Consider the following 22,251-nt stretch of genomic DNA (forward strand, 5'->3'; position numbering starts at 1 on the left):
AAAGGTGGACTGTGGTTGGGATTGGACTAAATAAAACCCTTTTGCCACCTTTAAGAGATTTCCTCAAGAAAGAAATGTACAAACATTACGATGATCTGAAAACCAAGCACAGCATCGACAATCAAAGTCATAGGAAGCACCTTAAGAAAGATGGAAAACAGGATTTTCATTATAAGAGCATAAATAACAATGAATCAAAAAAGAACAAAAAACATCCCTACGACTACAATGTGAAATCTGCAGAAGACTTGGGCAAGTTGTATTTGATGCCATGCATGGCGAAATTCACAGGTGAGACCTCTTTAAATTGTAATGTTAGAAAATATTAAGTCTAACCGTTCTATCTGCCACTAATCACTAAACTATGGCCATTTCCACATATTTAATCCAGATCTAAGTTGCTGGAAGGTGAAAAAAAAAACTTCTCGTCATAAATGGCTAAAATATTTCTCGTTATTTGTCATTGCAGGTTTTGATGATACTTGTGACATGTCTGCTGTTCTTGGTATTCTCTCGTCCGCTAGCGTATTTCCTCCTGACGTCCAAAAGTTGGCAAGTGACGTAAGAAGTGACGTCAGAAATCCTTGGGGTCATTGTAACTTTCTGGAGTGGGACGACACAAAGTTCACAAGATGCTTTCAGTTAATGAGAGATCTCCTTCAAGCTTTAAAATTGCCTGAGGACGATGAAAAACGAATAACGGACGAACTGGGAGAGTGGGAAACCATGGGTAAACTAGTGTATTCATATTTCAAAGTTGATTATTTTGTGCTGCTTTGAAGAAGTTCTATAGAAATACGAGTAAAAGTTGGATATTTTATGATTTGGAAAATAGAACGCGAGGCTTGTATTTCTTAATTTGGTAATTATATTATTTTGCTCAATCGTGGTAGTCTTGATGATATTAATAATCATGATATTGATATGATGCGCATGTCCTGCTGCAGCTGATGTTCTTGTTAAACACTCATGTGACCCAGACAATTCAGTTAATTGTGCTTTCATGGGTTTTTTTCCTTCTTAATGCCAATCTGCTGCAAGCGCCAACCTACTTGTAATTTATGGGCGTAAATCGTGAAAGAATGAAATGTTACTTAGATTTCTTGCTATAGAATTGTTATTTACTGAATCTGTATATTTTCAGGTATGGATCTTTTTGTGGGTGGAAAAATTGATGTCTTGTTAAAGTTTTTCGAGATGGTCAAGGAGCAAATTACTCGGTTGTTAAAAGAAGTTAAAAACGAAGGAGCGGGACAAAGAACCAGACGTATTTGTAAAGCTTTAGAAAATGTCAAACAAGACATCGATGTTCTTAACCAGCAAGTCCAGTGTCAGGGCAGAGATCAAGCATCCTGAAGAAGAAATTAAAGCTATTAAATTTGCAAGTCGAAATAAGTAACAAGCTAGACTAAATGCGGTCCTCTCATTAAAGATTTTCTAACGATAAATTGATGGAACGTTTTCGGTAGTCATATTATACTGAAAATAATAATAATATTACATATATGAATGTAATACCCACAGAAACATCTCTCACATACGACACAGGCACGGGAATCGAACACGGGTAGCATTGGTGGAGGCGACACGCAAGACAGAACCAACAAACAATTCGACTCACATTCATCGTACCGACCCCGGGAATCGAACCTGGTGCCGTATTGGTTAGAGGTAGAGTATTTAGAGCAGCTCATCCCACCAGCGCCAGCGCTTGCCATATTTTCGTCAGATGGCAGTCAATGAAGACCGTCTAAAAGGTAAATATAAGGCACTAAAAGGTTATCGACTAATGAAAAACCAACGTCGGTGAGTGACGTCCCTTAGAACAATAAAACTTTTATTAAAAGATAAATAATAAAATGTTGTTAAACAACCATTTTTAGTATTTAACAAATGATGAAATATGAGCGATGATATATACGTTATGCAATTTAAAATGGCAATGCAAAATATACAAAATGGCAGTTTGTCTAAAAATTATAAAACAAAAAAATATTACTAGCGTTTTGAAGAAAAAAAACGCATAAGGTTATGCTCCTGCTAGGCGTACTTTGCAGCAATGTCAGTCTACATCGGACAACAGAAAGCTAATTCTCCTGTTTTTACAACTTTATTATATAACAACTTCGATAAAGCGGTAGACGTGCTCCAATATTTGCCGTAGACAATTCCACACCACGAGACATTCACCCCCGGCCACGACAGCATTCCGAGGCTTCGACGGTAATTGAGGGGAATTCAAGTTTTTCTTTTCCCGCCAAAACCCTCGAAAAGCTGTCGGGGCGTAAGTACATCGTACGTGGATCGTGAGTATAAGGTCGTGCGCCGTACGTTCATTGTCGTGAGTACCAGAAATATCATAAAAAATGATAAAAAAAGTAAATGCCCGATACGCGGTTTGCATTCTTATAAAATTCCAAGCACTTCAGACTTCAAGAAAGAAGCGAGCCAGACTTTCGAGTTTAGATAAAGAACCATACTTCGGGGGTAAATCGGAAAGCAGCCAAGCGAGATGAGACCGTGCATGGTGCGAAAGAATTTGGTGTTATGATCATTAGCAAACAATAGAATTCCCAGAGCATACGTCCATAGAGCAAAGAATTACAATAGTCAAGTTTAGAGCTAACAAAAGCATGTATTAGAGTTTCTGTAGAGTGCTTGTTAAGATGCTTCCTTATTTTACTTATATTTCTTAGATGAAAGTTTGCAGATTTGCATAACTTAGAAATATGGTCATTAAATGAAAAATAGGTGTCAAAGATCACGCCTAGATTCCTAGCAGACTTCAACAGAGCTCAGAACTGGCCCAGCACAAAACTTGGAGATGAAAACAGGAAGTTCCGATTTATCCTGGTTTAGCTTTAGCCCATTATGAACCATCCAGGTGTTAATATCTCTGTCTTGTCCAGATTCTGGACAAGACAATACGAGAGGCTTGATTATTCGCTCGGCTCAATCAAACAAACGGCGAAGTGGTCCAGAGTTTCTTTCTTGATAACGAAACCTAATATATATATTTAGGTAGTCCCTAAAAGCGGAGCTCCCGATACGCAAGTCATAGGGAGCCCAATTTGAATGAAACTGAAAGGTAAAAATAAGATTGGGGGGGGAAAAAAAGTTAAGCAGTACTGTATCTCAGTTACTCTGCAGGATTTTGAGTAGCACTCAGCGCATGAGAAACACACATATTCATTTTCTTGTACATGTGTTATTCCTGTAGCAAACTCGTTACCACGTCTCTTTATATACATTTGAATTCCATATCCAAAAGCTCAAGTTCAAAGATTATGCTTGTTGTAAAACTTGACTACCGTGACTTGGCGGCTACGAGATAGTTAATCTTGATCAATGTCCATTGGCGCTGAGCACTGGTCAAATATTGAGGAAGTCGAACCACCAAAAATGTCATCCAGTCCATGAGTCACGTTTTGAATTGTACCATTATCAATCTTATGCATAACATCTCTGACAACGGACGAAATCAAAGTGCCATATTCTAATACATGAGACTTATTGGTTCCCTGAAGAGGAATCCCACCGCTGTGGAGAACCACCAATAGCTTTTTCTGCATCAAAATCCCAGGAGATCCAGAAGACCCATTGAAAAACGTGCTTACATCGTAGGTAGCACAATCTGGATGATCGTAGGCCTCTTGAATCATAAACAAATGATTATCATATAGATTTCTTTCGTTTTCGGATATCTCCTTTTGTTTTCGAATATCTTGTTGTAGTACGATTGGACACGATACATCTATTTGTTTCTTCAAATCTCTAGGGTGCCCAATGAACGTTAAACATTCTCCACCTCTAAGCTGACGACCAGGTGGGGCAATATTAAAACCTAACTCAGTCACACTCGGAGGAACATCCTCACCATCATTTGAACACAACTCGAGAATGACATAGTCCAGCTCATCAGAGGAGACCAACACAGGGTCAGGTGAGGCCAAATGAGCACAATAGCCTTGTTGTTCTTCTTTATAGTTGAAGTCAACATGACACCTACTCAATGGGATACGCAACTTGCGTATTTCATTAATGACATGCTTGTTGGTAATAACGTACTTGGTTCCGATTCTGAAACACGTTGCTTCAACCTCTGGCACATTACTAATATTCGTAGCAATTATTGCACCAATGGCATGTTTCAGTTTGATAGTCTCTTCCAATTCGGAAACAGACACTCGATGTTGTGGTTGATCCAAGGCAAAATTTTCATATTTACCAAAAAAGTCATCAATATTATCACCTGACCAAAGACCAAGCTCCTTTTTAATAAACTCTACGCCTTCAGAAGAAGTTAAAGTCTGCTGAAATGAAAACAACCAAACAAATGATCATTAATAAAATTTTTACGAAAAGCCTGACAAGGAAGGAAGGAAGGAAGGAAGCAAGCAAGCAAGCAAGCAAGGAAGGCATCCAAAGGAAGGAAGCAATAAAGCACGGGAGCAAAGGAAGCAAAGAAATCATTATGATTTCAAAGATGATTTCAAAGATGATGATGATGATGATGATGATGGTGATGATAATAATAATCTTTTTATTTATACTCGGATTTGAGAGTAGCAGAGAATGCTAATATCTCCGAGTCCACTCACACGCACTACCACAATGATTATTATTTAAGGTATATTTCACCATACCCTCGTGCCTTCTGTTTCACCAGTAGAAAGTTGGCACAAAAAGGAATTGTCAATTTCTTTGTAAAGTGAAACAATAAGTTCTCTATCCCTGTCGTTTTCATTCTGAATGTCGTCTGTTCTCCGACAGACATTTATCTCTGCCACAAACTTTTCGTCTTTTAAAAACCTGACGAGGAAAATGAGAAATAAAAATTATTAACAACACTATTATTGTTATCAAATAAAACTAGGCGGATTAATTAAAAAATAATTTACTTTATTATTGACTTTCCCAATAACCAAATTATGCATTCATTTAATGTGAATATATGGAATAAAAGCACAAATGGGTTTTTCCATTTGTTTATGTTAACAAAGAAACGTTTAGACAATGAAATTATACTCTACAGAAGAACACGCGGTCTGAAATAGAGAAACACTACGAATTTGAATCGTATACTTTCCGAATTTAAGATATCGTGAAAAAAAATTTTCGTTTTTGTGTTCAGATGCTGAAAAAAAACCTTAGCCTTTATGTAAGCTTTATTTCTGTAAAACGTTCACTTACACAAGAATGACTTTTTCCTGCTCGTTCCTTTGGTATTTTTCCTTAAAGTCTCCTCCTACCTTGACCAAGGCTTTGTCACCTTGTCGCAGTGGACTCACCGAGGTTGCAATAGCCAGCACTTCATGAGATTCTTATGTTAAGACAAAGAGAAAAGCGTATCACATTTACGGTGATTAAGAAAGAAAAGATATATAAAAGTTGTTGACAAACATGGCTTACATAAGCACACAAGCCGTATAGACCTCAAAAGTACGCGTAAGTACTGCAAAAATAACGATTTGAAAATTCAAAATTGATTCAGTTCAGTTGATTTGACAACTTTATAAATGACCAGCAATAGTCTTTACTGATGCACTCAGGAATACTGAGCTTCATGGAGGGACGCATGCAGGGAGAGATATGTAGTTATAATCATGTTGGACTGCAGAAAGAGGAGCACGCAACAGTTCACTTGTACCCGCTGGAAAATTGGAAAGGTTGTAATTTCATATTTACCTTTCATCTCTCTCATGTGTCTTTCATCGTGGTTAGCAACACAAGCTAGGGTCACTTTGAGAGCCTTCAACATACTAACAGGCCGTCTATGCTCATCTTTCGCTTTGAAAAGTCCAACACGAACAAATAAGGGCGGCGAAGAAATCAGATCTCTCACAATCATTTGCAACATCTGCAACGGCACGGATGGTACCCAAACCCACAGCCTTAGAAATAAAAAAAAACCACTTCAAAATTAAAAAAAGTAATTAAACACATACAAACAGACCAACATTTTTAAAAAAGGCTTGCCATCAATAGGTAGTATGGAAATGTTTTTCTAAAACTCATCAATATTTAATGAGGAGAAAACAAAGCAAATCACTACTGTGACGGTGGTTTGGAAATGTGTTCTTAATTTGCATTAAATTTCGTAAACTTTTTCTTTGATTTTCTCCAAGAAATATTCATGAGTTTGAGAAGTAATTTGAAACACTTGAGAGAGTTCTTCCTTCGATTTCCAAACACCTCAAAGTCAGTTAAAAAAACTCGGCTGCGCCTCGTTTTTTCATCTCACTTTTCGGTGTTTGGAAATCGAAGGAAGAACTCTCTCAAGTGTTTGAAATATTACTTCATGGATAATTACTGGAAAGGCTTACTATGAGCGTCTACTAAAGAAATTCTTAGCCAGATAAGCTTAATACGCGCACAAGCTCAATACGTTACCATGAAAAACGCCGCACTTGTAGCTCTACAAAACATTTCTGATCTGTCTTTATTTCTTTGTAAATTATCTGGTCTGTAATGTCCTCCCACTTATTTTCAAGAACGGTTTCAGATTCACTTGGAAGACGCATTAAATTTACTCTCTCCACAGGACATTTCACGGGACAAGGGTGTGGCATCCTTATGGTGACGGTTTTTTGGAGAATAACACCTTCAAAACCATCCACCAATAATATTGGGCACGGATATCCATACTCATCGTTTTCAAGGTACTTCCTCTGTGTCATTAGTAACAACTAGGATATAAAAGTAAAGCATTAAGAGTCATTTGCATGTGTTTAATAATACTTCGACTGACAGACTACAGAAAAGCGATGCAACAGAATTATTGATTGATAAATACTTTGCATGCCATTATCACTAAATTTGACACAATTTACAACCAGATTTTTAGACATAGCTTTGCATCAATTCTGAACATAAGTACAACGTTTACGAGGTATTTTTACTTCAAACCTCTTGCAAATTTTACTTACTTTCAATGTCCCTTCTACGGTCTTGTCTACAGCTCCTTGAGGGAACTCAATCGCGACATCATCCCATACTGAAGACCTGACAACACATCCTTTGGGTGTGACTTGGAATCGATCTGTGATGAGTCTGGTTACAACCGCTAAGATAGTCAGTTTACTGATCTGAACTCTAACGTAATCCTTTCTGTATCGTCCAAGGGTTGATTCTTGTTCTGTAGCTGTAATAGAACAAAAGATATTTGCCATATTGTGATTACTTCGATTAAACAATTATAATTACACTATTTAACTTCGTTTCTTATTGTGCCGTGCCGTGCACTCCATTGTGGGACAATACTTTATTATTAATATTTTTTTATATATGTACATATATATTTCTCATTTCCTTTTATTATATTTTATTTTATTAGATCGTAAACAGTGCCTTTGGACTAAAAGGATTAAGGCGTTATATAAATCTTGTTATTATCATTATTATTATTATTATTATTATTGTTACTTGGCAACCTTTCACATAGAGAAGTCTCTTGCATGCATGTTATGACATAGGTGGGCGAAAGATAACGAAATTCGTTTTAGGTGCTTAATTGTTATTTAAGGTGACTGCCTACTTTTGGAAAAAAGATGACACTTTCTTTTAAAAACTTCGATTTCCCGAATTGAAATTTATTGGTGATTCCAAATCTGGAAAGAAAACTTGGGTGTCCCGAGCTTGTTTTCCAGATAGTGAGCATTTAATGGAAGCCTACGCTCGTGCTTTTGGAGCAAAAATTGCGCCACCGGAAGTGATTAGAAAAAATTAAGATTCATAAGATAATAGTTATTTGCAACCTCTATGATTGCACGAATGAAGGCTAGTCAATCATTCTACAATAATACACGGATATTTTCGACAAAAAGACAAAGAGATACATTGATTTGTCATATTTTGTAGTTTCGGTGCTCTTAAAAAATCTCATAAAGTCGAACAAAATTCCCTACAAAAATCTATTTTTTCATGTGTTAGAATGTTTAACTTTTTCTAAAATGTTGATATAACCTAGATTTTTAGTAGCTTTCGTTGCAGACGTCCTGCGGGGTTAGGTTCGGATCCCTCCCCCACAAACGTCTGCGCACTCGAGCGAGGTTTTGTGTTCCGTCAATCAAAAATCAGCTCTGAAATTCCCGGATCTAATTATATATGCATAAAGTTCATAATCCAAAATGGCGGACGATAGTCAAGACATGTTTCAACAATCGTGCGCTAATGTCGCCAACAGAGAGTTTTAGATTTACGTTCACGGCAAACGTGAAACGTCAGTTGACCAGTAAAAAATTCTTTTAAATTACTGAAAAAGAATCGCAAAAAAGTCCAAGTAGTAGAAAAACAAAAGAGTATTTGCGCTTGGTGAGAAGGTTTGTAAAAGGTAAAGTAAAATAAAGGAAAACTATGAAAACGTGGTCACGTTTGCCGTTTGCGGGGAGAAAAAAAAGTCAATCTAAAACTCTCTAATATTTTCAAAGTCAGTCAACTAAATGACTTTCAAAAGCAAACACTGAGTGCGATAGTATTACGGAGACAAGATACCTTTGTAAATCTGCCAACTGGGTTCGGAAAATCCATGATTTATCAGGCTCTACCGTTGTTCGGCGGCACTCGAAGTATTGTCATTGTGGTTTCGCCACTCGTAAGCTTAATGAAAGATCAGGTCAGCTATTTGAACGCATTGGGGATTAAAGCAACCAGTTTATCGCTGATTGAAAATGAAAGCGATAAACGAGACATTGAAAAAGGAGCATTCTCAATAGTTTACGGATCGACAGAGATGGCACACGTTATATCAATGAAGCAATATTCAGGCAACTTTTACCGTATATTTTGATTTTGTTTTTTTCTCGTTCCGATGTGTGTTTTACACATAAAACAAATATCATGCATCCACAAGTTTTCTTTGGAGTGTTTTGACCCGAGTCATAGATACCCGCCATATGTGTTATTATTTTGCTCATGATCTGCGAAATAACATGACATACACTTATATAACAAGCATCCGAATTGGCTTATCTTGCACAATGTCGTTACGTCACGGAACACAAAACCTCGCTCGAGTGTGCAGACGTTTGTGAGGGAGGGATCCGAACCGAACCCCGCAGGACGTCTGCAACGGAGGCTAGATTTTTAGGAGTTTATTCAAATAAGCTATTAAAAAATAGAGTCCCGTGCAAAATTTAAGGGTTTTGCCCTGTTGAAGCTCAAATCGCGTATGGTTCTTCAATAAAATCTTGTAGATTTTTCAGCGGTTTTTGAGCGCGTGCACATCGTGGGCTCAAATCGAACGTTCAAAAGTAGGCAGCCACCTTAAATTGCCAACCAGAAATCTATTGGACAATCCAACGAAACAAAGTTACAAAATATATTGATAGAAAGGATATTCAATAGACAGGGGCTCGGGAAAAATCCTAGTCCAACTGTTTTTTAGAATGGTTGACACATTAACATCAAAATGACGGTGTTTATAAATATGACATCCACCTATACCTTTTAGTTCTTCCCAAACGTATTTGTCTTGATTGAAGGATATAACAGTAGTTGTATAACCATATTCTTTTCCAGGTCCAGAATGCATTAAAGTCACAGTGATAGGCTCATTGAGTTCCACAGTCTTACTGGAACTCAATTCCAAGAAATAACTAACACTTGTAGTTATTCCTGCCATGGGCGGTTGACAGCGACAAGGGTCAACTTTGTACTTGACTTTAACTGGTGTGTTCACGGCATTGCGTGGAACTTCAAGAAAAAAGAAGTCGCTTGAGAAATCATAGTATCCTCCTTTGTCGTCTCTGTAAAGCAACGATACCAACACAACATTAATTAAGAATACCAGTCAGGGGCGGATCCAGGATTTTGTTCAGAGAGGGGTGCTGCGCACAAAGTTAACCCAGAGAGGGGTGCACCCCTTAGAATAAATGGTAAAAAACAGTATTGGTTATCTTCAAAGTAGGGAAACAAAGTGGAACCAGGGAGGGGTGCGCACCCCCTGCACCCCTCCCCTGGATCCGCCCCTGACAGTTAGAGAAGTAAACACGATAATAAAACAAAAAAAGAATCCGTAACGCTTACAGTGTTATTACGTCTGTCCCCTCTCCCGCTTCAGCATCAGCATCAGTATCAGCATCAGCATCAGGGTTCTTTCCAGCATCGGCGTCCGTCTTCTTTATTGCAACAATAAAAAGAAACGTGTATGACGAATGTAGGTTTAACATCCAAAACTTTCTTTTTTTACACCACTAACATTTTGTAAAGACGTTCACGATGACAGGAAGACGTTTTCGAATTTGAATTTGCATGCAGTTCATGTGGGTATGTGCTGACGTTTTCAGTCGGAAGGCAATATGCAATAATGCATGGAAACTGGTGAGTATAGCCATTGCTCACCAATACTACCATGCAGTTGAGTAGGCAGTATATTATTTTCATTTCCTAGGATCCTCCTAGTTTGTGCAATGCCTTGATGTTTTCATTGTGTTTACTAACTACAGATCTTTTATATAACTTAACTAAAATATTTCCTTACCTTGCGAATTTTCTCCATTTTTGGTCCATACTCTTCCAGTTTGCCTTTCTCGTCCAGGTCCTCACACATTCCTTTAAGTTTATCACAAATTCTTTTTCTTACAACACTGTGGTTGTCTTCAGGTAAAGACTCCTCCATTACAAAAGCCTCTTCATAACTTCCTAGAGCTGCTTCATAGTCACCTTTAAGTTCATGAATGACCCCAATCAGGTACAGAATCCTCACGGTCTCTGGGTGCTTACCAAGGAGCGCGTTTCGTATTTTGAACGATTTCCCCGAAAACACAAGGGCCTGGTCATACTTTTCAAGTACGATAAGAATGTTTGCAAAGTTTCTTTGGAACGTTGCTGTGTGGACTGTGTCATTTACTCCAAGTTCCTCTTGCAGACTTAATGCTTTCTCCAAGTATTGAGCAGCCTTTTCATAATTCTCATAAGTCGCACTCCAAGACGTTTCTTCCTTACCAAGTGCTTCGTAGACCTGTGATAGCTGATAGTAGTATGTTGGTATATCGAAATGTTTCTCATCACCAACAAGTTTGACTTTCATGTCCATGGCTTCCTGGTAAAACGTCAATGCCTCTTTTGGCTTACCACATTCCATGTAGCAATCTCCAATAAGATTTAATGTCCTTGCAGTAAGGGTATGATAACCGTACACCTCCTTGTGTATGGCAAGTGACTGTTTTAAATCGCATAGAGCTTGTCCGAGAAGCCGCTCCTTTTCAACTTTACCCGATTCGTCTATCAGGTTTGCACTGCTTATGAACTTTATTCGACCACTGCAGTACTTGCACAATCCTTTTGCAGCCTTCAGCTTCTCAGGCTTGAGCATTAACATGGCTTTTGCTAGCGACATTTCAGCTCTTTTTAGTGCTTCACAAGCACTTTGTGTTCCCTCCATGTCAGACAACTGGATAGACTCCCAACATCTAAAATTGGCACTAGATAACCAGCTTCCTGTGGAAAAAAGATAAAATAAAATAAAATAAAATAAAACTTGACTTGACTTTCTTCTTCTTTTGTCCTAGTTTGGATGAATTGACATACAAAATAAGAAGCCTGCGTACATCCCGACATTAACTCCTAACCACAGCTAATTACTTTCGGCTGCACGCAGGCTAAAAAAACATGAAACAATGAAAAACAATATCAGACTGAGTAGCATGTCTAACTATTCACATCTTGATACGGCGAGTCATTGCTGCCAATGTTTATGTATATAATACACAGCACACTGACCACATAGATCACATGCTGGCAGCTTTTGCATCAACAGCAGTCGAACTCGCGACCCGACCCGTAGGACTCACAATGGTGATATTTTACTTTTATGCCACCCTTAATTAACAGCAAAAGAAGGAAAACACTAGTAAACAGTAAACTAAAGGAGAATCAACAAACAAATACCTTGCTCACAAATTATTTTGAAAATTAGTTTCAATCATCATGATGCAAAACATGGTTTAATCAATATATACCTTTCTTTTCCATAATCTTTGCCCATTCACCAAAAAGCTTTCTTCTTTCTTTAGTACTCTTGAATGCCTCAAACAGCATAGCCACACTTCCTGTCTTCTTAACATCTTCAGATTGAAGAATCAAGTCAAGAGTTTCCTTCCGGGTCGTAAGGTCAATGAATAATTCGAGATTGGCTTTGTCTTCTTCAAGCTCTTTGTATGTACCAACAAAATCGTTATCTAAATTCTTTGCAAGTTGAGTAAATATCTTGGAAAAGTGTTCGGCAAACTGATTTTCTGCTTTCTCGTACGCATGTTTGTAGACCGGGTCTTTATTACACAGATACGAAGTAACAAACTCTCTGAAGAGTGCATGAAAGTCATACTTCCTCTCTCCATAAACATTTTCTGCTGTAAGGATTTTGTGTGTTGCTAACATTTCAAGGTCAAGCTCTGCATCATAACTATTTGAGGAGGATTCAGCGATTTCCATTGCAGTGGACACAGAGAAAGGCCGTTGGAGAAGAGAAATCTTTACAGCAACTTGTTTCAGCGTATTACTTGGCAGAGAATCAAACTGTAAACTAATACAAACATACTTATCTGGTACCCCCTTGCTTTTCAGAGCATTCAATTTCTCCAGCACTTTTGAAGGTTTGGAGTAATTTTGCCGCTGCAATTGCTCTGCTCCCTTAAGTAGGTAGGGTATACTGCGACAAAGAACAACAATTTCAACCAGTGCTTTAATATCCTGGTCATCACTGGACTCATCATTTAGTCTCCAACTCATCATCTGCCTGGAGGCTTCCTCGGTTAAAGGCCGCACTTCATATTCACTGAAATGTATAAGCTCCAACTTGATAAAGTCCTTTATCTGTATCCTGGAGTATCACCTTCAAGCTCCCTCTTTTACTTGCTTCAGAACTCATAATGGTTCTGAGAAATTCCAAAAATTCTTTTCTCCTATTTTGATCAATTTCATTCTTATTTGTCAGGAACTGTTCAACATTATCAAGAATTAAGAGTGTTTTAGTTCTTAAATCTTGAAGATGAGTGTAGATTCTTTCCTTGCTGTAGTCCCATGGTGTTAGCTTGAACTTCTGGAGTACTTCGAAATAAACAGTCTTTGTGTCTTTTGTACCTCTCAGATCAATAACAACAGGTTCAAAGTCTTTCTCCAGCTTTTTAGAAACTTCTTTGGCCAACGTGGTCTTCCCTACTCCTGAATCTCCAAACAAGTTGACTCCTGGTACGCGATGATTCTTCATAAGCTTTAGAATGTTATTCACATCAGCATCCCTACCGACAAAATCATCTTTGCGTGACGAAGAACCTTTCTTGTAGCTAGTAAGTAATTTCACAATTTCCTTGTTCTCCGATGTTTTTCCAGTCAAGATTTCCAAGAATTTCTGATCTCCATCTTCATCAATTGCTCCCAGTTCGTATAGTTGTTTCAAGGCTCCATATAAGTTAGTTTGGTCGAAGGAATCTTTTCTGGTTGGATAGAGTCTTTTCAGTTGATGGATAACATCTGCTTCTTCGGCTTGATCAAACTTTTTAGAAATCTTACGTAAAAGCGATTTGAATGATGCAGTCCTAACGACGACAACCTCTGCCATTTTTATATATTATAGTTAAATCCTTACAGGTTAGTCCCATAAAATCCAAACGATTGACGATTGACTGTGAGCACGATCTTGTCTATCTATATTTAGAAAACTCATTAATAATTCATGAAGAAAACACAATAGAAATCATGACCATGAAGGTGATTTTATATCTGATAAAGATTCGTCTTCATTTGCATAAACTTTAACTTGGATTTTCTCTATCAAACTTGGTTCATTTCGTAAAAAAATCGGTACACAATGAGAACAAACATCATAAGTTTTCTAAGCCGTTCAATAATCTCGCAGATCGTGGTTTATCGGGTCTAAAACCACTCGGCTGCGCCTCGTGTTTTATACCCGATAAAACACTCCTGCTCGTTTATTAAACATTACGTAAACATTGATTTCTAAGAAAACATCATTCGCCAAATTCTGCAGGAATAATTCGAAAAGGATACCACATTTTACGCTGCCATTTTCACTTTTAAGACAAATAGGAATTGAAGCAAAACGAGGCCTTCAAGAAGTAAACGCCATTGAATTAATTAAATATTAGCGAAAAGACGCCAAACTGAATCAATGTAGCGTTTCTTTTTCTAAAGAGTCCGAAAACAAAGACGTAGGCTTTATCTAGCTAAATCCTTGAGATAGTATAGTAGTAATAAATTATGCGTTCGGTGTATATATAATGAAGTAGAGAGAATAAGAGAAAAATATCAAATGCCCTTGGCAGGATTCGAACCCACGTCTTCGGTATTCTAGTCCGATGTATTAAAGTGCACCTACACCCTATTTTTTTAATATTCTTAACTGTTTGTACGGAACTTTTTAAAATGTTTTGTGGTATTTCGGTCACATTTGAAAAAAAAATTGAATGCGAAAAATTGTTTTAAAAATACGAAATGCGTGGTCCATTACCGCAGAATCAAAGCGGGAGTCTGGGTCCGAGTGTGACGTCACCCCAGGCCATGACTTGTTGCTTGGTGCACGAAAGTTAGTAAACAGATCGAGTACTTTTGAAACACAAGAGATTTTTGAAGACAAATTCGTGAAGATGGACTCTGATAACTCTGATCTAGAGACATCTTTTGACTTACAAGATGAATACGATGTTGAGGACGAATGTTTTGACTGTTCTGAGCAGTCCGATTCAGGAGAATATTTGTCAGTCGAAGGAAATGATGATACCTCTGAGTGGTACGAAGGGCATCATTCAGGAGAACCTCTGGCAGACGAAGAATGGACGAGACAGTATGAAAATACTGAACGAGAAAATGCCAAGATTGAGGAAATGCTTCACAAACGATTGACTGCCGTTAGCGTAGTAAGCGAATGGTGAGTTTTCTGTGCTATTGAAACATAAAAGCGCCCCGTGAATTTATAATGCGAGAGCGGTTTCGCCAAACCGTAAACAATGTTTTTGAATGAGCTCGAGGATGACACTAACCAAGATTGCGACTTTTGTAAGCTTTACAGTTTCTTGTTACGTGTACATTGAACATTCGTGTTTTTACTGTTTGTTTTGAAGGTGCAAGTGTGGCAATTGCTCTACTGAGATGCTAGTAAATATAAGCGAATGCTATTGCTGCAAAGAACTCGACGGATGCGACGAAGCTCTCCATTCTCAAGAAGTCCTTCAAGACCTTGATGAAAATGCCGAGCTGAACTGCATAACCGAACATCCTGGCTTCTCAGCAGTATGTCTCCAAAAATGGAGTCTTAAGCTAGCAGCTGATAAGTACAAAACCAGAGATCGGAAAAGATATCAACAATCAGGATCAGAGGAAAGGTAAGCTGAATTTGTGGCTTCTTTATGTACACATTATACTTTAACCAAAGAAATTATGAAAAAACCTTATCAATAAAAAGTTAAATATGCCAAAAATATTTTTATAAAGCAGTTTGTCCTTCTCGACATTAATTCCGAGGATTGCATGGGATATGATAATTTTTGCAGTGAACCAACCCCCAAACTCATGAAATTACCTTAATAAATCAAACTATTTTATATTCATTAGTTATTGATCATAATTTTGTTGTAATCACACACTAAACTGATTCATTATTGACATTCCAGCTTCCTTCGTAGCATTGCATATAGGGAGTTCACAAGACTAGTGCATGGGTATTTGGGATACAAGAGACGAATTCCACTACCAGCCTGTGCTTACACACGCATCAGAGAATGTTTCAGAATTTCTGAAGATGAACTACACAGTGGGTTTGAAATGGATCTTGAGCCTTTAGTTTGACTGCACAATGACAAGATATAAAAATAAAAAGTATTTAATACAAATTTTGTAGATGAAACAATTTAGTGTTTTAATAGTCGATGTTTTTTTTAATTTCTTTGGTTTTTTGGACAGTCAATGACATTCTTGTGTCCTTTCATAGGATTTTTGCATAGGCTGCAATGTGGGGCTCTCTTGGCATGTTCTCTACTTGTTAGTTGGTTTTGTTCAGGGACATCTAAAGAAAAAATATTAAAAATGTATAAGTAATATAAAATTTATAAATTTAGCTAAGATGTAAAAAGTACCTGCACAAGTAGGAGGAACATCCTCAACCACAATGCTTTTCCTGTGCAAGTGCTTTTGAAGAGCCTCCTCTCTTGGCTGCTTCTCCAGCATTGAATTCATTGGTGCTGGGGTCATCTGTCTTAATTCATCTTGTGCAGCAGTCAAGTCTTCTTTTGATGAATTCATGAACGTCTGGAAAATTTCTTCCACGTAACCTATAATAAAAATTGAGTTTAAAATTATGAGTGACAAAAATGTAACCCTTGAAGCACAACACATAGCCTACCATAGTCTGGTTTTACTCTGACATCCCTTATCGTGGCTTCTCCATTTTTGAACTTGGGATAAACCACCTTTTGTCTGTTGTTGCCTCCCGTTGTTTCTACCTCTCTCCGAAGATTAAGGTTGAAATGCATAGCAGCAAGAATGTGTCTGAAAAGAAAATATCCAAATTTTAAACATATGCAGTTGGATTTGACAGGGTTTTACCTTTGGGGTTCATTGGACTCCCAAGTTATCTAAAATTGAATCCTATGGCATATATGTTTTTCAAACTCTCTTTATTTCAAAGATATTTTCGTGTCTCTAGAAAGCAATCTATTTTTGTTTGGGCGTCCTATTCATATTTTTTTTACATATATAACCCAAATTTGGTGATCTTATTTATCAATCAGGTTTCTCGCTAAAATTCTAAATACAAACCGGCAATACATTCCAACATATGAATATGCAATCATTTTGGGAGCAAACTGATTGATGAGGGAATGGAATCCTTCCAAGCAACTGGTCTGCGCCCAAGGGGAAGCTTGCTGGATACCCTTTTTCAGAGAATCTTTTGTCAAGGCTTTACAAATTTTTTCATACACCTCTGACCCTAAAGAAAAAAAGGTAGCTTAGAAAGTGTTTTAAATTTTGAGATTAATAATCTTACACTCCTGCTTACTTCTTGGGTGAGAACTTTACACAAGATGACAATAGTTTAGTTTGGACTTTATGAAACTTAAAGCCAAATAGAATACATTATGCAAAATGTACCTTTAGATAACCAACGTCTGGGTTGAAGTATCCCATGATTGCACTTGTTAAAAATTGGATCATCTAGGCTATTGTGAACATTCACTATGTGACTGAGAAAAGATTTAAACTTTGCCCAGATCACAGTACCAGAACCATTTGAAGTAGATGTGGCACTCCAGTACAGATGCCTCTCACAGGGCTTTATCCACTCCTTTACTTCTTCATAATGCTTTTCTTTAGAATTTTTTGTGAGGACTTTCCTGATTTCTGAAATGCATAAAATTAATCTACATGTAGTGGTAGTGCACATGTATTCAAATCTAATAAGCCTAAAGCGAGATGATATTTTACCCCCGACTCTATGCCATAATAGTTTTTAAAATTCTTTCACATCAAAACTTTTGATTCCTTAGAGAATACAGGAACAATAGTCATAGTTAGTGAACATAAACAAAGTGAAAAGGACTATAGTCTAGTAACGGGTGGTAAAAAATCATCTTGCTTCAGGATTATATATAAACTTTTCATGCGTCAGGGCAAGTATGCTCTATATCTACTCATTGCAATAACGGTTTCATAATAATAAATCACTGACAGGTTTAATATTACAGTGCGGCTAATGAAACCGTGGCCAATTGTATAAAATTGACCGGTAAGAATTTCGAACTTAATGCTACCATATGATTGGCTAATAATTCTAGTTTATCAAGTTACCCTGGATATAGTAATCACACTAACTATTCTGCATATACTGTATATTGGTCATTTGCATACAAATCAAAGCAATAATGAAGTCACTCATAACTCACTTTTCTTAAGGTGCCATAAATCAAAGTAGTGGACAATGTTTGTCAACACCTTCTTCATGTGACAAGCAATACCAGTGTGTCGGTCAGATATAAATGTTAAGATCACAATCCCATATCCTATTAGGTAATCCATGCATTGTTTGAAGCCTTCAAACTCCATTGCAGGACTATTTCCCACTTGGTTCCTCTGCGGGCAATGAAATAAAAAATATTTGTTTGCTGAAACAAAATTTGTGGTTCATGAAAAATAAAGATGGCAGTAATTGATATTAACTGCTATTTTTATTATAGATGGTTCAAAAGAGAGTCCTACTGATAAAGTTCATGTCTCACCTGAATTAATGCAAAATGTATAATCATGGGGACAGTGCAACAAAACATGGTATATGCACCATATTTTGCACTGTGCCCCATGCTGTCATGCCGTCCATCACCTGCTAGTACAACACCACTGCCCATGGACTTTATGTTGTCAAGCATCATCTTCTTCTGGTAGCTTTTCCAGTACATATGTATTGCAGGGAACAGCTTGGTCTGCAAATAAAATACAAAATCCATATAATGCTATTTCTTCTCCATCTTCGATCAGAAGATGCATTTGTTTGTTTATCTTAACTGATTGTACCATTATCATTATAAACTACCTATGACAAACATAGTACAATATATAATACCAACACTCACTCTTTGATGTTTAAAGAACGTAGTCATCGACACACAACCAAGACCCATGTGTGCAAAGATTTTTGATATTTTGGAGATTGATCCCCCAGCCAAAAGGATTGCCATGCAAAGGAGAAAGTTCCCTGCTGGTACACCCCAACCTGGTATCACTGGTTGACTGTGCCAGACATTTTCCCTCTTTAGACACTTTGGGTTGCTGCAGGCAGTTTTTATTACAACTTCTGTCCCAACTTGGCTCACTTCTACCAGGGGGTTATCACTTTTGCAACAGTGACAAAACTTGAACAGCAATAACAGCTGGGACAGAAAAACAATGAACTTTGGCTCTGATCGCAGATTGGTGTCATTCAATTGAACCCTGAAATAAGTATATGTGATATGTGTTAAAAATATTAAATGGGTATATTAGCAGTATCATGAAGTGCAGCTACATTATGTTGTACATGGCATTAGTAAACATGAACATTATAAAGTAGAGAGGGGAAAAACACACCTGTGAGCTGAATTTTCTATATCATCCTCAGATTCATTTGCTGACTCCTCTGACTGTGTTTCATAGCTGTCATCTGGTTCTTCTTCTGTTACTTCCTCCTCGCTTTGGTCATCACTGTCGTAATCCCACTCTGAATCAGTTACACTTTCTTCTTGAGGAACTGAGTCACCCACTGTCTGAGTTGCCTTGTTTTTCGTTTTGTTATTCTTAAGGCCTGATAATAATAATATTTATAAAGATTTCAAGTATTAGGTTCACAAATACATATTAGTATAATATATCCTTCTAGGAACCCTAAGAATGTTTGTCACTTATAAAATCACACATACTTATAAGGACTAGCTACATTACTTACGTCTTGTAAGCCTTCTGCATTCAAGCTTCCTTTTCCTCAGGTGTGATCTCAGGGATATTACTTGGTTTCTCAGCAGTCTCCTTTCTTTTTGCCATTTGGCTTCACCAGTCGTAGGGTCTCTAGTACTCGATGTCTCCTCCGTTTCCATGAAATCGACATTTTCGTCCTCCCTGTTCTCGGCACTCTGGTGAAAGAAAATCGATAGTCGATTGAGCTACACTGTATTATGTAAACAATCATCCTTACTCTACCATAAACAATGACTCGTGTTCAAAACATATGAGTAATAAAGCCCATAAGACTAAGTTGTAATAATAATCACCGTAATATCTTCAGTATTAGAGACAGGAGCAACTTCTAAAACCTCTTCTCTTTGTGCCACAGGCAAGAGCATAGGCTCAGGCTCGCTGACTGGTTCAGTTGTACCAGGGTCTTCGACAGTGGCGTCATCATGATGATCTTGATGTGCAGTACTACTGGGGACGCTTTTAGAAGCAGCAGTCGACACGGTGGCATTTTTTAATGATTCTCTTAAAGTCTATCACGAAAAATACACTTTATTAGTTTCATAAGAAGGTTGCAGTAAATGTTTTAGCTGAGTTTTTTACCTTTCTTCGATTGCGATATGTTTGCTGTTTCTTTGGCGAGTCTAGTTGACCAGCATGTAGCGTGGGGTAAACATTCACTCCAAAACTGTCTCGTTTCAGTCGAGGGATGGCCGGTTTTCCCAAGGTAGCAAGAGTTGTAAATCTTCGCTCAAATGATTCTACTCTAAAATGCACAGAACATATGCACGAGTTCCTTGTAGGCTCCCACTTTGCACGCTTCACCTTTACAAACTTTATCCATCTAGTCCTTCGCTTCTTGGCCTCGGGTCTTTCATCATTAAAATACGGAATACTATGAAGGGCAATCCCTTCAGGAATATTTGGAACGTTGCTACATCCCCAAACTACACATTTGTTGGGCATTTTAGCGTTTGGAAATAAAACGTATTTAAGAAATTTGATAAAAGCAAGCGAATAGTCTAGAAAAATCTGTATAGAATCTGTGGTAATCTTTGGTTGTGTTGGCCTGTGGTGACGTCACACACCGCTCGCCCCAATCTCCTCTGTAATTACGGCCATGGTTCACTTACTTCGGCTAAAATGGTCAATTTTTTAATCTTTGACAGAGCACCAAAAATTCCCGTTTTGATGGATCTAAAAAATTTTTCCACAAATCTGCTTTTTGTGCCTTAAAGTTTTACTCCAGATCAGAAAAAAATAGGGTGTAGGTGCACTTTAACCACTACACTTCAAGGACCAACCACGCTGGGAACGCAGCCAGAATATGAAATGTAGGGTATTCGTGAGGATCCCAGAGCGATATTTTTTCTCTATAAGATAAGTTGAACACCGTAAATATGTACGCAAAGAATAGACATAGTATAGTAGTAATAAATTATGCGTTCGGTGTATATATAATGAAGTAGAGAGAATAAGAGAAAAATATCAAATGCCCTTGGCAGGATTCGAACCCACGTCTTCGGTATTCTAGTCTGATGTATTAACCACTACGCTACAAGGACCAACCACGCTGGGAACGCAGCCAGAATATGAAATGTAGGGTATTCGTGAGGATCCCAGAGCGACATTTTTTCTCTATAAGATAAGTTGAACACCGTAAATATGTACGCAAAGAATAGACATAGCATAGTAGTAATAAATTATGCGTTCGGTGTATGTATAATGAAGTAGAGAGAATAAGAGAAAAATATCAAATGCCCTTGGCAGGATTCGAACCCACGTCTTCGGTATTCTAGTCCGATGTATTAACCACTACATCGGTTAATACATCGGACTAGAATACCGAAGACGTGGGTTCGAATCCTGCCAAGGGCATTTGATATTTTTCTCTTATTCTCTCTGAATCCTTGAGAGGCAACTAGCCAATCAGCGCGAAGTGAACAGGCACAACTAGTTAGCGTTACCCTGTGGGGGAAAAAATAGCGCCTCACTGCTGGCCTGACCGGGGAAGTGTACAGTCTATGTTTTTTATCCAAAGAAAATCGAATAATATGTGTAACAAGTCTTGAATAATTTGATTATTGAATATAAAATAAATTAAATTTTGATGACTAAAAGATATTTTTCTAAAAACTTCGAGGCTCAAAAACAATGTAATGGAAATTATAAGGTACCCCTCCCTGTTATAATTTTCGGTCCAATTGGCAATTTGATGCGGGTTTAAGGTGGCTGGACCCCCTCACGCTTGACCGCTACCTTCCACTTTTGGAACGCTGGTGCATAAACGTGTTTTATCGGATTGCAATTCTTTTTTGCACATAAGTCACATAAAAATTGAATTAATGATTGATGCAGTTTTTAGTGAGATCGGACGTCATAACACGTGATTATGATGAAATATTTGTTTTCGTTTAGAAAATAATTTTAGCCTTGCAGAGCGTTCAACACTAAAATGCTTCATACCACATAATTATATACTGGATGCCTCCATTTGTGGGGATTTTTGAAAAAATCTATCTAGCTAATTATGAGATATTTTAGATTATTTAAATGAATACATAATCTACTTCAAAACTAAACAATGGATTTGATACGGCCGAAATTGATATTTCAGAGCTATATATTCACAAAAGTCATTGCTCATTTAGTTTTACTCTGTATCTAGTTGTTTTTATTATTCAAACGTGGGACGTTTGTCATGATGTACTTTGTCAGTGTGAGTGAATAGAATCGGCGAACATGCCTCAAATAAAAACTTCAAGAAGGAAGCGAGCCAGACTTTTGAGTTTAATAAAGAACCAAACTTCGGGAGTAAAT

General features: G+C 37.5%; 3 protein-coding genes across 3 annotated transcripts; 1 reads left to right on the forward strand and 2 right to left on the reverse strand.

Annotated features, from left to right (window-relative positions):
- Positions 1-1,807: 1,807 nt before the first annotated feature.
- LOC116308557 (uncharacterized) lies at positions 1,808-13,636 on the reverse strand. The gene is given in 11 exon segments (XM_089028701.1): positions 1,808-4,313; positions 4,647-4,812; positions 5,194-5,323; positions 5,689-5,894; positions 6,394-6,689; positions 6,930-7,144; positions 9,445-9,746; positions 10,027-10,118; positions 10,481-11,439; positions 11,961-12,780; positions 12,782-13,636. Coding segments are annotated over 11 exon segments (4,941 nt in total). The 5' UTR covers positions 13,559-13,636; the 3' UTR covers positions 1,808-3,335.
- A 706-nt stretch (positions 13,637-14,342) lies between these two features.
- LOC148911840 (uncharacterized) lies at positions 14,343-16,310 on the forward strand. Its single transcript, XM_089028698.1, has 3 exons — positions 14,343-14,884; positions 15,078-15,338; positions 15,627-16,310. Exons 1-3 carry the CDS (start codon positions 14,424-14,426, stop codon positions 15,799-15,801), a joined length of 897 nt encoding a protein of 298 aa, XP_088884824.1. The 5' UTR covers positions 14,343-14,423; the 3' UTR covers positions 15,802-16,310.
- Positions 15,820-20,579, reverse strand: LOC148911841 (uncharacterized). Its single transcript, XM_089028696.1, has 12 exons — positions 20,035-20,579; positions 19,749-19,964; positions 19,427-19,610; positions 19,072-19,285; positions 18,579-18,936; positions 18,228-18,428; positions 17,895-18,081; positions 17,104-17,352; positions 16,771-16,942; positions 16,355-16,500; positions 16,089-16,283; positions 15,820-16,018 (listed from the first exon to the last, which is right to left on the reverse strand). Exons 1-12 carry the CDS (start codon positions 20,395-20,397, stop codon positions 15,891-15,893), a joined length of 2,613 nt encoding a protein of 870 aa, XP_088884822.1. The 5' UTR covers positions 20,398-20,579; the 3' UTR covers positions 15,820-15,890.
- Positions 20,580-22,251: the final 1,672 nt, after the last annotated feature.

The sequence above is a fragment of the Actinia tenebrosa genome, unplaced genomic scaffold, assembly GCF_029948245.1.
Source record: "Actinia tenebrosa isolate PJP-AT-01 unplaced genomic scaffold, QUT_ActTen_1.0 PGA_scaffold13__45_contigs__length_12533684, whole genome shotgun sequence".
NCBI classification, from domain to species: domain Eukaryota; kingdom Metazoa; phylum Cnidaria; class Anthozoa; order Actiniaria; family Actiniidae; genus Actinia; species Actinia tenebrosa.

What these genes read in the sequence shown, in the direction of transcription:
- LOC148911840 (XM_089028698.1), top strand. Translation starts at nt 14,424, where the DNA reads ATGCGAAAAATTGTTTTAAAAATACGAAATGCGTGGTCCATTACCGCA. An exon ending in GTTAGCGTAGTAAGCGAATG is followed by an intron (nt 14,885 to 15,077) that starts GTGAGTTTTCTG and finishes TTTGTTTTGAAG; the next exon opens with GTGCAAGTGTGGCAATTGCT. An exon ending in CAATCAGGATCAGAGGAAAG is followed by an intron (nt 15,339 to 15,626) that starts GTAAGCTGAATT and finishes TTGACATTCCAG; the next exon opens with CTTCCTTCGTAGCATTGCAT.
- LOC148911841 (XM_089028696.1), bottom strand. Translation starts at nt 20,397, where the DNA reads ATGCCCAACAAATGTGTAGTTTGGGGATGTAGCAACGTTCCAAATATT. An exon ending in TATGTTGGAATGTATTGCCG is followed by an intron (nt 16,501 to 16,770) that starts GTTTGTATTTAG and finishes TTTTCTTTTCAG; the next exon opens with ACACATTCTTGCTGCTATGC. An exon ending in CAGAGTAAAACCAGACTATG is followed by an intron (nt 16,284 to 16,354) that starts GTAGGCTATGTG and finishes TTTTTATTATAG; the next exon opens with GTTACGTGGAAGAAATTTTC.